At 36.7% G+C, this 15,488-nt stretch overlaps 1 protein-coding gene across 2 annotated transcripts in view; it reads left to right on the top strand.

The window, feature by feature from the left end:
• The window catches only part of LOC126377043 (uncharacterized), a 42,862-nt gene that overhangs the window by 17,676 nt on the left and 9,698 nt on the right, over positions 1 to 15,488 (top strand). For both annotated transcript variants that reach the window (XM_050024663.1, XM_050024662.1), the window contains exon 2: positions 3,609 to 3,728. In XM_050024663.1, the coding sequence (XP_049880620.1) occupies positions 3,609 to 3,728 (120 nt within the window). The remainder of the gene's footprint in view (positions 1 to 3,608; positions 3,729 to 15,488) is intronic.

Below are 15,488 nucleotides of genomic sequence, written 5' to 3'. Positions count from 1 at the left end.
GAAGTACGGTAGTGAATGTTGGGTATGGCAGAAGAAGCATGAAAGTAGGATAAATGCCGCAGAAGCATCTGCGGTGTAACAAGAGAGAGAGAGAGAGATTGAGAAGGTAATCAAGAAAAGGTAATAAAGAAAAAGTAAAAGTAAGGAAGGTAAGTGAAATCGTCAGGTTAGTTAAGCGGACCCTGTGAAAAACGGGATAATGCTTTAGGGTTGAGGACTCGATTTAAGACAGCGATGTAAGCTACGTCGTATAGGGCTATGACGTATTCTGCCCTCATGATTTCATTTAACAGCCACGGTACCTGAAACAAACCATATTGTCTGCTTCCAATTACTCTCTATACTACATCACGTGTACCTGGAATATTGTATTAATTATGAACCACAATCAATGATATTATAATCCATAATAGAGGAACTAAATTATCAAATTATGGCCATTTAATTATTCTGTAATACATTAATTAATGATGGTTGATAGTATTGCGTGATGTAATGTAATAACATCCTTATAAGTAATAAGTTCTTATAGAAAACTACTAATGATGAAGAGCTAGTAAAATAAGGGAAAGGAAGAGTTATTGAGAACAGATATATACGTAAATATTAATCATCATCATCATCAGCTCATTAACGTCCCCACTGCTGGGGCGCGGGCCTTCCCTATGGATGGATAGGGAGATCGGGCCTTAAACCATCACGCGGGCCCGGTGCGGATTGATGGTTATTAACGACTGCTAATGCAGCCGGGACCAGCAGCTTAACGTGTCTTCCGAAGCACGGAGGTGCTCGAGATGAGAACTTTTTTTGTGGTCGCCCATCGTATGATCGGCCTTTGCAAAAGTTGTTTAACTTCAACAATCGCAGACCGAGCGTGTGAATCGCTGCGCCACCGAGCTCCTCAAATATTAATAAAGATAAATAAAATATAAATAGCTTTTTGATCTTTCCCTTCTACCTTCAGAAATCAGAATCATTCAAATAAAAAAACAAACAAAATCAAATCAAAACCAAAAACAAAAACCAATCAAAAAAAAATCTAAATACAAACCATTAATTAAAATCATAAACATCAAATCAAAAAACAACAAAAAAAATCTGTCAAAAAGAATTATTCATTTTTATTCAACGTAATTATTATCATTTATTTTATTTTATTTTATTTATTTATTAGGCACATCAACAGTACAAACACACAACAATTAATAAAACTTTCTTAGGGCTAGTACTAGTGTTTGCACCAATTACAGACGTGCACAACTTATGTCATATCATGGATAAACTTGTTGAAGGTCAATGTAACATTTTTGAATTTACGTCATTTCGCAAGGTGTTATGGCTAAGGAGATGAAATGACAAGAAACTGCAACAGCAACAGATCTTTTAAATCAATGAGAGGTTTACATTACAAGTTATTTCATAACTAGAGGAACACATTCAATACCAGACATGTATATCATTTAGGTATTCATTAATCTTATTATAAGCTTTTTTACTGAAGGTAAGCTTCACATGAGCTTTTATTTATTTTTCTGACAAACTAAAAATATCTTTCTGTCTATCTCCCCTTCTATGATGTTTTCAAGGAATTCGTCGTGTCTTATTAAGTGTCCAATTATCTTGCCTCTTTTATCCTTAATAACTCTCAATAAGAAAAACAAAATAAGGAATAATATTGCGGTCACAATATTAACTTGGAATGGAATTAATTGAAACAATTCAAAATATAGGTATTCAATATTATAATAGATCTGAAATCCGGCATGAAATTAATGTCATACCTATAAAATGAAAATATCATTCATTACACTGAGAAATCCCTCATTTGCGGTTTTCACCATTTGGGTGTCATAAACTACAGTATTGTCACAAGTATTTTAGGGTTGTCAAAGCTACAGAATGTTTAAAACAATTTTAGGGTTATCATCTAATTTAATCTAGCCTACAAGATCCCACTGCTGGGCAAAGGCTTCCTCTTTCCATTTTTCGCTGTCCTGTTCGTACTCCGTAAGTCATACCATCATCAGGGTTGTCATCCACTGCTAAAATTTTAAACCCTTTTTATAGTTGTTCCCGATGGGGAGATTGTCGAAATCACTTTATGACACTGTCCTTTTTTTGATAAGGCATTTACAGGCTTGAATTACCTGATTGTCTGAAAAAATAAGATGACTCCGTCCTTCGGAGCGCACATCACGCCTTCGGTCCCGACTATTAGCCGTTAAAACATCTCCACCAACCCGAAGTGGAGCAGCGTGGCGAATATGCTCCATACCCCCTCAGGTTGATTGAAGGAAGGCCTGTGCCCAGCAGTACGACGTTTATAGGCTGTTTATGTTATGTTATATAGTTGTATAAAGGATCACATCTGATTGCGGAACTTTATTGCCGGTTACTGAATCCCGAATAATTTAGCGCAAACACCTGAGGTCTTATTGAAATAGAAATATCAAGATACTTGGACATCCTCGTGTGCAACGACCACATTTAGCACCAACACCAACCATTACCATCACCACCACGTTTGTGATCATAAATTATCCATGATTCGTCGTAATTACTCTAACGAGCTTCATTTTGTGGTAAATACAATATGCATTATGAAGAGAATTCAACGATATGTAAATTGCACACCACAATTCTGAATGATATTTCAAACTAATAATACTTTTCGGTGCAGGAATGCCTATGCATCCATATGGCTTTCCCACAATATATATTTTAATATATTATTATATGCGAGGTTTTTCTTGCAGCTTCTTTTCCCCGGCTATACAGGTTGTGAGAAGCTGCAGTAGTTTTAGGCGGATGAGACGTTCGTTATGTAAAAATTGACGATTCAAAGTGTAACTATGTTCCTACTGAATAAAGATATTTTTGAATTTCAATTTATGTTTTCAATAGACAGACTCCATTTTAATTAAAGGTATTATTGCGAGGCAAATGGCCCACACGCCCAATTATTATACCGCATGTCTCGCAATATGCGTATCGACATGCATGTGGCGAGATATATGCTACGCATGTATGTAGCATGGCCGAATTGTGTATACCTTCATATTCATGGCGACGCACGTGCTACGCACACGTAGCAGGCCGTACCCACTGCAAACAGCGTGCGGGGCACATGCTCGTTGTGTAGATTTTATATGCCGCATAGGTATAATTATACATGAATTATATTATTATACATGAAGTGTTTAATCAATTGGATTGCAGGCGTGAGTTAATAATAATATTGTACATTATTTATGGTGTTGAAAGGGCTTAACAGATTAATTTGCAATTAATTTGAATTTTAAATAGAAATTAATTTGAATAAAATGTATAATTATTTCAGTTAATTTATTTAATGAAAACAATACAAACAAATAACTTATAAAATAAACCACATCCACCAATACGTCACATCGACGCAAGGTGCCCAACAAGCTGTCAGCATTGCCTCTCTGAATAGCCAGACTTACTATTTGACAAAAATAACTACCAGCCTATGATATACTCGTAATATAAAAATATGTATTTATATTTTGAATGTATAATTTTGAAAATTTGTAATATACTATTTTTAATAAACATGAATATAATTTTAAATATATTTTTTCCAGATGTTTCGGAGGAACTTCCGAAGAAATCAAAGAGCAAGGTTGAAGAGGAGGATGAAGAGAGTGACAAGAAAACACCAGTAGTTGTAAAAGGTGACCCCAAGAGAAGAGGAGGACTTATGAGTAAGTACTTAATGGCTTTATTTTTAACCAACTTCGAAATAAAATATAAGATTATTATTAAAATATATTTTTTTTTAAGTTTTTTAAGTTTAAAAACTAAACCGACTACGGAAAAATCGCTCTCTAAAAAGTATGGAACAAGAAAATGGGCATATTTCTCTGAATTCTTCTGAATAGAGATGTTTAGAAGATAGCCGTGTGGATACTTAGTTAATCTTGCGATGGATGTACCTCTAACTACCTCAGTTGGGATAGTCTTGTGCTTGACATGTAATGTTTTAGGAGCCAATAGCTGTATTTTATTGTGTCCATAAAGTGTAAGTACAGGGGGGTTAAAATGGCCACATCGACGCAATTCATCTAAGAAAGCAATATTGCAATTTGACATTTGCGCATGTAAAAGTAAGTGCGCAATGCAAACAAATGTCAAAAAGCAATATTGCTTTCTTAGATGAATTGCTTCGATGTGGCCATTTTAACCCCCCAGTACTATACATGGTGTTAGTGAAACTTTGTAAAACTTTGAGGGATAATTCAGACCATGATTCTGAGTTGATATCAACTGGAGTTTTCCGTCGCAAAAGTATGGGACTGAAAATACTTTCAAAAACACAAAAATTTTCATGAATTTTCCCATTAGAAAATCCACTTGATATCAACTCAGAATCATTTCTGAGTTGATATCAAGTGGTCATGAAGTCTGGATCGTCTCCATCAGTATTTGTTACGTAGTCACTAACACCCATATGTACTTGTATTTACTTATACGAGGCGTAAGTGACATCGTAACGAATACTGAGGGGGATGATTCAGCTTATTTGCTCAGTTAATATCTACTTGAATTTTCCATGGCAAAAGTGTAAAATTGAAAATAATTAAAAAAAAAATAATGAATTTTGCAACGGCAAATTCCGCTTGATATCAACTCAGAATCATGGTCTGAACCCCCCTCAGTATTCGTTACGATGTCACTAACACCTTGTATTATATCAAAATGGTCATCATAGCGCACTACTAATCAAGATTACGCGATAATCGAAGTTTCGAAACATTGGTTACAGTTTCATTAAAAAAAAAACAATGCTGTAAACATGCATGTTTAGATACTTTCTCGAACCTTACAAAGAGCAGAGTCCCAATATTTACGTGACCGGAATTTTAAACAGAAATAAGAACAATTTAATTTGCATAAACCGACTTGACTGAGTAACTTTCCTTGTCGCCTGTCACTTCAGGTGCTACATAAATAGCAATTTACCTGCGATTCCTCACGTCGTAGAGAAAAATGCTGGAATGTTACAGAATTAGGTCAAAATTGCTCTTCGGCTATTGGTTGGCACTAGACTCTCGATCCGCAGGTCCCGAATTCTAATCCGCAGTACAACATTTCATAAAAATCACTTTGAGGGATCACAAAGTGATTTCATTTAAACATTTTATGAACGGCTTCCGTGGTCCAGTGGTTTGAGCGTTCGGCTCATGAACCGGAGGTCCCGGGTTCAAATCCCGGTGGGGACATATCACGAAAATCATGTTGTGATCCCTAGTTCAGTTAGGATATCGCAGGTTACGTAGAACCGCTATCCCCGGTTACTACTTATTGATGTAAGTATGTAATCGTGATAAATGGAATAAGGTAATTTCCTAGGTCAAAGATAAATTATGAAATTCTAATTACTAAATAAAGACAAATCTACAGGTGACAAAAAAAAGTTTGCTTTTTTTCTGTGATTCGAATCTCGGATCGGGTTCATAACCACTGAATTCGACTTTACGAGTTTGAATTGACGTTTGGATAATATAAAATTGATGATTTTTGTTTTTAGAACACTTACCCGTGCTCAGGTAAACTCGCAATAAGAAAATTTAAATTGAAAAAAAAATCTGACTCATACGGAACTTTCCGCAGCTTTTGTCAAGCCAGTCATTTAATATATGTGTCATCTTTACGATAAGTTTAACATGTAACTGTAGACTTGTCGGTCTAAACTTATATTAGTACTAATTATTCTAGATATATGGCGCCGGCGGCGTCGGCGTTTCCTCAATCGGCGCTTATCGCTATCGACCCACTTGGATCGATTAATTCTTTCAAATATTTTTCCTCTCAGACGGCGCCCTGAGCCAAGGTTCGCGCCCAACTGGCCACCCTCAGGCCTCAGGTTGTCTTAACACGATGTACCGAGTGAGAGCCTTCAGCGCTCCCCATTTGTCCGGCCAAGTAGTTAATGCCACTTGCGGCGAATCTACAATAAGTCACGTCAAAAAAAAAAAAGAATAGCCGGCGTTGGCTTAATGACGATACATAGATCGAAAAAATTTCGCATGAAATTAGCGATGTTAGTAGTCGATCGATTTTACTGCATCTAACAATTATATAGCATACTATACGTATGTTTGGTATTTATCTTTAGTGCAATTTTCACTAATACAATTGGCTCGGACATTATAGACGCTCACCGCCTATCACGCTGGTCTAATAGAAAGCTCGGTGAGGTGTGGGTATTATACATTGTTTTAAGTTTACGCGGTTATCCAATCCAATCCACTCCACTCCACTCAAGTCTCATCAGTCATCCCGTGATCATGGCACTTGCAACAGTGTCGAAATATCGGGAGTCTCATATCCCCATTTAAACGCGGTAAGAACCCGTTATTATGTGCTTTAATTGTGTGGGTACTTAGTTTATCTTGCAATGGATTCACCTCTGTCTATTCCAGTTAGGATAAAGGTAGTCTTATGTTATGTTACGAGTATGTTTTGTATGAAGTGATAAATTGCCAATTTCTCTATACTCCCACAACATCTGCTATGCAGCTGTGAGGCTCTCATACATAGTAGAAGCCGTACACTTGGGGGCCACATAAGGGCCAGGAAGTCATGGAGCTTTCTCCCAAAAAGACGTTGGATCTCTTCGAACGGATCGGTCTAGAGGAGGATATTTAAATGTAAGGATTGGTCACAATAGATCTGTCAAGGTCGCAGTGATCTCGCGGGCTGTATTCAGTCCGGCCCTCACAACTCTCAAATAATAAAAACTTCTCTATAACGACCCGATTACTCTAGCCATAGAGGCGGCCAATCAGCTCGCGACACCAAACACTTTAGAACCCCGATACCGACCCCGCAGACGTGGACGACGATTTCCCTCATTCAGCGCTTATCGCTATCGACCCACTAGAGTCGATTAATTCCTTTAAATATTCTTTCTCTCAGACGACGCCCTGACCCAACTGGGCACCCTAAGGCCTGTTGTCTTAAATTTTGTACCGGGTGAGAACCTCAGCGCTCCCCATTTGTCCGGCCAAGTAGTTAATGCCATCTGGGCAAATCAACAATAAGTCACGTCAAAAAAACTTCTCTGTGTTATTTGTTCTTTGTTTATTTAAATATCGTGACGTCAGATTCAAAATAAATTCGTCTTGTACCTGAAATGTTTTTTTTTTATATTTCAGAATGAAATCAATTCTAAGAGATTACATTTACGTTCCACAGCAATGTTTGCTTTCCCTTTCTTTTATTAGAAAACAATTTGAACGTCTGTCAATATTTTTTTCTGTTAATATTTCATTTCCTGTAATACGTAATATCCTACGTACTTTAAGAGCGGAATTTCCGTTTGAATTTTTCTTTCTACGTGTGTTTGTTTCATAAAATATTATAAGGTAGTAGCATAAGTGCTCGTGGAGGAGCTCGGTGGCGCAGCGGTAAACGCGCTCGGTCTGCGATTATTGAAGTTAAGCAACTTTCTCAAAGGCCGGTCATGGGATGGGTGACCACAAAAAAAAAGTTTTCATCTCGAGCTCCTCCGTGCTTCGGAAGGCACGTTAAGCCGTTGGTCCCGGCTGCATTAGCAGTCGTTAATAACCACCAATCCGCACTGGGCCCGCGTGGTGGTTTAAGGCCCGATCTCCCTATCCATCCATAGGGAAGGCCCGTGCCCAAGCAGTGGGGACGTTAACGGGCTGGTGATGACGAAGCATAAGTGCAAGCACGGACACACAAACACACACATACACGCATAATTAACATACAAAATGCATGTCTATTTGTTTTTATTTTACCACAGTTTATTGTCTAATAAATTCAGTTTAATAGTTTAGTTCTGGTTTGCCTCAACTTACGATATAAAAGAGATACACAAGTCTCTTAATTCAGAAATCAGGGTTATACTTCTGTAGCATTTATGTGTCGTAGTTATAGTATTCAATGTTGTGTCAATCTTTTTTCTATGACAATAAATATTTTTTCATTTTCATTACATATAACTTATGCGTTGAGCAAGACAACAATAAATCAGTTTTTCATTATTTTATGTCTGTGGAACGTTCGGAATAGAAGAAACAGGAAGCGCTATGAGCGCCAATCCCGCGCCATACAAGTATGAGCAAATAGTTCGTAAGTACTTCAACTCTGCAGTCCACTCGTCCACTTTCCCTCAATCAGCGCTTATCGCTATCGACCCGCTAGAGTCGATTTATTTTTTATTTATTTATTTATTTATGGTCACCAACAGAGTTAACAACAATAAATACATTACAAGTTACTTATACATAAACAAGAGTAATTGTTACCCTAATTATAGGTGACAACGGCATGCAAAATTAACTGCAGCAAAGATATCTTAAATGAGAAAAAAAAAGAAGGCTAAAAGCGCATCACGCTTGCACAGCTTAGGCCATTTACACTTAAAAACAGACACATTTGTTGTTATTTATAAATAATTGAGTACAAGTTACTTCTGTATGCATTGGGCTTACTCGAAATATTAGTCGATTAATTCTTTCAAATATTTTACCCCTTCTCTTTTTTTCCTTTTTCTCTTTTTTTTTATTTTTTTTTTATTTTTTCTTTTATTTTTTTTTCCTCTCAGACGACGCCCTGAACCGAAGTTCGTGGGCAACTGAGCACCCTCAGGCCTGTTGTCTTAAACGTCGTACGGTCACGAGCATTAATATGTATACACCTTGGTACGGTCATGAGTACTAAATGTATACACTTTGAAACCATGTCACATTAACTTTTTTGACAAATTGAACTGTAAGTGTCAAATATGTTAGTGCGACAGAGTCCTAAAGTGGGTACATTATATTGCTCATGACTGTACGTTGATATATAGCAACTTATTCTCTTTTATTTTTAATCCGTCAGAGAACGCTCGAATTGGGGTCGAAATCTAAACCAATGCATTCGACGTTATGGGCTTGTATTACAGATAAATTATATCACGTGGTTTCAAAAATTCATGTCTTGTTGAAGGCAATAGGGTTGCCCCCTATTAGATGGGACTTCAACATACTTCAACAGGGTGTAGTCCTCAATTCCCAGTAGTCTTACCAGTTGAACTGCTGAGAATTACCGGGTGAGAGCCTTCAGCGGCAAACTTACTTAATGGTGCTAATTCCTGTAAATACTATCTTATTTTATTTTAAGTTATATCTGTCATTTTCTTATCCGCCGAAAAGGAAAGGGACGGGTAATCGACAAGCATAAAATTTATGGAACACACGTCAATTTTAAGCACAAATCTAAACCAACCGTCTAAAAATTTTACATCTGTCAATAACCCGACACAGTTAAGTAGACAGCACGTCAAACGGATTGCATACCAGCGACGTACCTTTTGATTCGCCCGGGTTATTCATTCATTTATCATTCTTCCTAAAATTAAGAGCTGTGAATCATCCGTCCCTTTCCTTTTCGACGGATATGAAAATGACGGATATAACTTAAAATAAAATTAGGCGGTGTCTGCAGGAATCGGGGCCAATGCCATCTGCGGCAAATCTACAATAAGTCACGTCAAAAAAAAATAAAAACTCGTCCACTAACTTCACGACACACGGAGCTCCGCGATAGTATATTCAAAGCTCGTCTTGTGCAATATAACCTGCAAAAAATCAAATATCGTCTATCAGGAAGGAGATCCCTCCTTATCTTTTTTAGTTTTGTGCAATAATTTATATTTGATTTGATTGGATTTGATTTGATTTGACAGCGAAAAACCTCAGTATGATTGGCTATTTAACATAAAAAGAAATACTTTTGTATGCAGTATCTTATGAAAAATATATATTGTGGCTCATTCTTTGACTCCACTATAGTGTATATTGTGTGAGTTTGCGGTTTATGAAGTTATCGACTTTTTTGCAGCCTATAATAATATCTAGTGAAAAGTCACTTCTTTTCGCTTCCATTTGAAACAACACGAAACAAGTAGCAGAAAGTGAAAAAAATAATTGAAAACATTGTATTGCCATTCCAACACTTTCCAAACTTTTTCTCTCAGTTTCTTGAAGTGGTACAAAAACTAGAAGAAAAACCGTCTCGTAGAAAACGAAACGTGTCAACTCGACCAATTAAATTCAAATCGATATACGATTTTCTTTTTTCTCGGAAGAATGCAAAAAAGCAGCAAAGAGATTGCATTCATTCGGATAGTTTTACTGTTTATTTTCTAAAATAGCGTGCTAGTGGAGCATCGTCAACTGTTTTTTCTTTTTTTTCCTGAGACGCTAATGATTTAATGAATATTCTAGCAGGCAATAATAAACGTCAATTTGCATGCAAAAAAATGTCGTCCGTTTTATTTTTCGCGTTCAATGTGTTAGGAACTGGCCTACATAATTCATTGATAAAATACATACAATATTTATTCAAAGCCGTCATGGTCTAGTAGTTGAAACGTGTGTCTTCTACTGCGAAGGTTTCCGTTTGAATTCTTGATTAACAACTTCATATCATACTTATACGTGTATGACAATTCGATATCATTTGTAAATGGTGAATCGTAACATCATTAGGAAAAGATTATAATCGGAAAAAAACGGACTCTGCGGTCTAGTGGTGAGCGCTGGTCTGTCGATCTGGAGGTCCCGAGTTCGATTCCCAGTGGGGATGTTTAACAAAAATCACTTTGTTAATCTAGTTCGCAGCGCAGCCGGTCCCTGCTACTATTTAAAAAGAACTACTTAAGGAAGTATGTAGTCGTTACATAAGCCTTTTCAGGCTTTGGCGGCTCAAAAGCAGTTCTGTAATCAGGGTTCATGAAGTCGGTCATTGACCTTACATCCTCATCATCACTAATTTAAGAGCCACGCTCTTGTCGGTGTAGCATTCTCCGTGCTACGTTTTAGGGAAAAATTGGACAGTGGTTTCCGTCGTGCCTTCCGCCCCGCAGTACTCACTGTCTGACGCGAGTGGGATGGCGCCCAGAGTAGTCTATTTCAAAGCCGTACTAGGAGTCCTATCCTCCGCCTCTGTGTAGTACTGACAGTTACTGCTGGCCTCTGTCAGGTTACAGGCTACAGTCCCTGTGACTTGCCCCTTCCATCCTGCATGTTGAAGGATATTATCGGGGTGCCGAACAAAGCGTTGTACCCCGTTAGCCACAAGTTGGTACCATGACTAGGGACTATAATTCTAAGTTGATATAAAGTGGAATTTGAATGGAAATGCAAATAATTCAAAAAACACTTACCATTAATTTTGCGACAGGAAATTCCTTTTAATATAAACTCAGGTTTATGGTCTGAATCATCCCCCTCAGTATTCGTTACGAGGTCACTAACACCCTGTATACATTGTAATAATATTATGTTTATTCGGATAGATTTACTTACTTGTCGGGAACATTTTCCATTTACAAACTAAATCACAGTTGGTGTAAATCATGAATTTTATTTGTCAAACATAAATCCTTTGTTGTCGTAAATTGTCATAAAAAATGATTTACAAACAGTATTTGCCCTTTATAGATGACTAATAAATTATTCATCTCGCGGACTCTACCTATAGGAATTTTATCGTTTTATGATTGATAAATTGGATCGTATACTAGGTTTAAGATAAATTATGACATTCTGATTACTGAATAAAAACAGAAAAAAGAACGTCTACGGCCCTGTGCCGAGGTTTTTCTTGCAGCTTCTTTTCCCCGGCTATACAGGTTGTAAGAAGCTGCAGTAGTTTTAGGCGGATGAGACGTTCGTTATGTAAAAATTGACGATTCAAAGTGTAACTATGTCACCTACTGAATAAAGATATTATTGAATTTTGAATTTTGATGTAACTAACGAAAAACTTTTCATTTATTTGTATTTAACTTATTTACGAATTGAAAGAGAAACGTAATAATAAGTGCGATATATATTATCAAGTTTTTCTATGATGTCACAGTGTGCTTTTTCATCCATAGAAATACGTTTTTTGACGCTTAATAAAAAGTAACTGATTTGATTAATTGGAAACTATCCTATTTCGTGGGTTCTGGAAATCTCTGGAAACCAATTTATCTATCTACTAGTACCAGGAATTCATAAAAATGTACCGTGATTTTTATTTATACAGGTTAAGCAAAAAGTATTTTTATAAAGAGTAGATCGTGAAGGCTGCTCATTAAGGCAGTGGGAGCAGCATGGTGGATGCTACATTTTTTTTTAATTTTTTGCCTCATCAACGCGATAATGCTATTTGCATTGCGGTAGTTAGTTTATAGCTTTTTCTATTATTTTTTTGGAAGGGGACGCCTTTGCCCAGCCGTGGGATCTTGTAAGGTAGATTAGATAGATTGCTGCGATGTTGCCTTTTTGACACCCCAGCAGTGTGACGTATATTATTATCGAAAAAATAAAGATTTACGATCTTCCACTGGCGAAATTATAATATCAAAATCATTGTTATTGGGAATGTTGCCATTAGTTAATATAAGTTTTGAAAATATAATAAATCTTTTTTAATCTTAGGAAAACATACTAAGGGGTATCATCAGGTACAGAAAATAATTTATGGTCTATAAAAATGTATTCTTAGTAAGAGGTTCGACCAGTATAATATTGGGCTATTATCTGTCACGCAGGTAACTAGATCTGAGGCGTAAAAACGGCCACATTGAAACAATCCATCTAAAAATTAAATTAAAAATTTAAAAAACCAAAAAAAGTACTCAATTATTATGACAAAAGGTTATAAATGCTAAACTCTATAAAAAGCAAAAAATAACTTATCCCACATATGCTTGCAAGCAAACTGAGCGTGTAACATTCCTATCACACCTAACAAATGACCTGATGACCTTGAAGACCTGAACCGATTTCCACCAAACATAGTTAAGAACACTCTTGACTGATATACCATTCAAACGAAAAAAACCGCATTAAAATCGGATCATCCGTTTGCGAGCTACGATGCCACAAACAGACACATACACATTTACACAGACACGTCAAACTTATAACACCCCGTCGTTTTTGCGTCGGGGGTTAAAAAAGTAACGGACATACGCAAATGTCAAATTGCTGTGTTGCTTTTTTAGATAAGTTACTCCAATGTGGCCTTTTTAACCTCTTAGATGTGAAAACGTGGCGGATAGCGTTATATTGGTCCATCCTGTTAGAAAGAAAACAATCCCTCTGTCGGTTTTTACGACATTCCCAGGAAGATAACCAGCTGAACGTATTTAATGTTTATCCTCGCTCCTAGTGCAGGAAAGAATCATTTCGAATAAACTTTTTTTACGTTTGAAGACAGTTTTTGAGCGCACTCTTAATAGCAAGATTATTTCGTAAGGAATAATTTTATAACAACACTAGCTTATGCCCGCGGCTTCTCGCGTAAATTCGGGGTAACACGGTTTCCCTTTCCTAATGTACCAATTTTAAAACTAAGGGGCAGAGTTCCAAAAATCATGCATTTTTTTTTATTTATCACATAAAAGTCCGCATACCATTTTCAATCAATCAATCAATCAATAATACTTTATTGCACAACGACATATACAAAGAACATAAATATACGAATAAAAACATAAGTACAATTGGCGGCCTTATTGCTAAATAGCAATTTCTGCCAGGCAACCTTAGGGTGAAAGAAGTTAATGCATTGGAGCACGGGCATACTTTCTACCTTGAATATTGCTGAATGTTCCATACAAACTTCCGCCCCACGCCCCATTTGTGGAAAATGGGGGGTTAGAAAGAGACAAAAAGTAGGCTATGTGACTCTTCATCTCTTTAACTATCTCTACCCAAAAATCACGTCAATTCTTCGCTCCGTTTTGCTGTGAAAGACGGACAAACAAACAAGCAGACACACACATACTAGTTTATTTACTAGTTTTACCTACATTAATAACTTTCTTTTTTATTCTAACCTTAAGTATTTACGTATACATCTTTGCGGAAATATTTGTTTATGTACTTACACTCTAATTCTAATAATATATGTACATCATTAACACATGTTTATGGAACACGATGTTTCGTGCGTCACCCAACAGGGTCCACATAATATCAGCGTCGTGGTTCACGCCGCGACTTGTGCTGAGTGAGGCCCTTTTATCTCAGGACGTCCACCACCACCTTATGATCATTTCGACGAACATCTGTCTTGCTTTTTTGTAATTGTTTTAGTGGAAATTTGATATGATGTTGTTGTCTTTTTTTGTGTGTGGCGTCCTTCTGTAATAAACCATTTCTATTCTATTCTATTCTACATAATTATTTCCCATTTATAATATTAGTACTTATAGATAACACACAAAACCTAAGTTCACGACTATATCTCAATAGGGGTTCGAGGTGCATCCAGCACAAGATGAACTGAAGTACTCAGGCTTCACCGAGCTTTCTGTTCACCCAATGCGATAGGTGGTGAGCCGTATCGCCGTCTATAATGGACTAACCAACTGTGTTAGTGAAAATGCCCTTAAGAACTCTGTTTTATAACAGAGTATTACAACCAAACTGGATAGAAGAAATGACTTTACAGTCACTTGTTATTTTCGCCATTTATACAGCTAACAATACCAGTAAACAACCGTATGTTTTTTTTTTCCTCTGACATTTTAGGGTTCCGCACCTAAAAACGAAAAATTGATTATTGTCACAATTTTTTATTATTTTTTTTACAGTCACTTGTAACATTACAGTTACCCACATGGTAACAAACCGTTACAAGATGTACATAGCAAAACATAACAATAATGTTAACAGGTATTGAAAACAAAAATAAAACAATAGAATCTTTGCTACAGTCACTCCCAAGCATCCTTTTTTTTGCGTAATTGGCCGGACAAATGGAATGCGTTGAGGTCTCTCACCCGGTACAAAATTTAAGACAACAGGCCTGAGGGTGCCCAATTGGGCGCGAACCTAAGCATCCCTCTATTAATTTCTTACACTCAATCTTCAATAATCCAATCCGACATACAAATAATGTAATGTGTACAATGGCGCGTATTCTGACGACATTCGTAATTGTTTTTTTTTTACTTTGTGTCGATCCTGACACACTTCTCTTGCTTCCTCCACATTCATCAATCGCTTCATACACGCACGCCGGTTCAAAGTAGATCATACTAAACCTTTTCTAAGGACATCTCCAATTTGGTCAATGTAAGTCCTTCTAGGTCTTCCTCTGCCAGCCCTTCCATCAACTTTCGCTTTATATACCGCTTTCGCAATTCTATTATCCTTCATCCGCTCTACGTGTCCAAACCAACCTAACATTACCTTCTCAATCTAATAATCTATTCTAGTGTGTAATTATTATCATAAAAAATGCATAGGTACCATTGAAATAAATATGCATTATATAAAAATAAAAAATATACCGTGAAGAACCTTAATAGAGTGGCCCAAGACGCTCTTGACTTTTTTCTTTTTCCTACTTTTTTTACTCGCATAGTATCGACACCCGACTTTCTTCGTACCGGACGCGATTCGACATTCATGGCCATTCAAGCATTTCAAATAATTTCA

This window comes from Pectinophora gossypiella, chromosome 22 (assembly GCF_024362695.1).
Source record: "Pectinophora gossypiella chromosome 22, ilPecGoss1.1, whole genome shotgun sequence".
Taxonomy (NCBI): Eukaryota; Metazoa; Arthropoda; class Insecta; order Lepidoptera; family Gelechiidae; genus Pectinophora; species Pectinophora gossypiella.
This window is presented reverse-complemented; position numbering and strand designations above follow the sequence as displayed.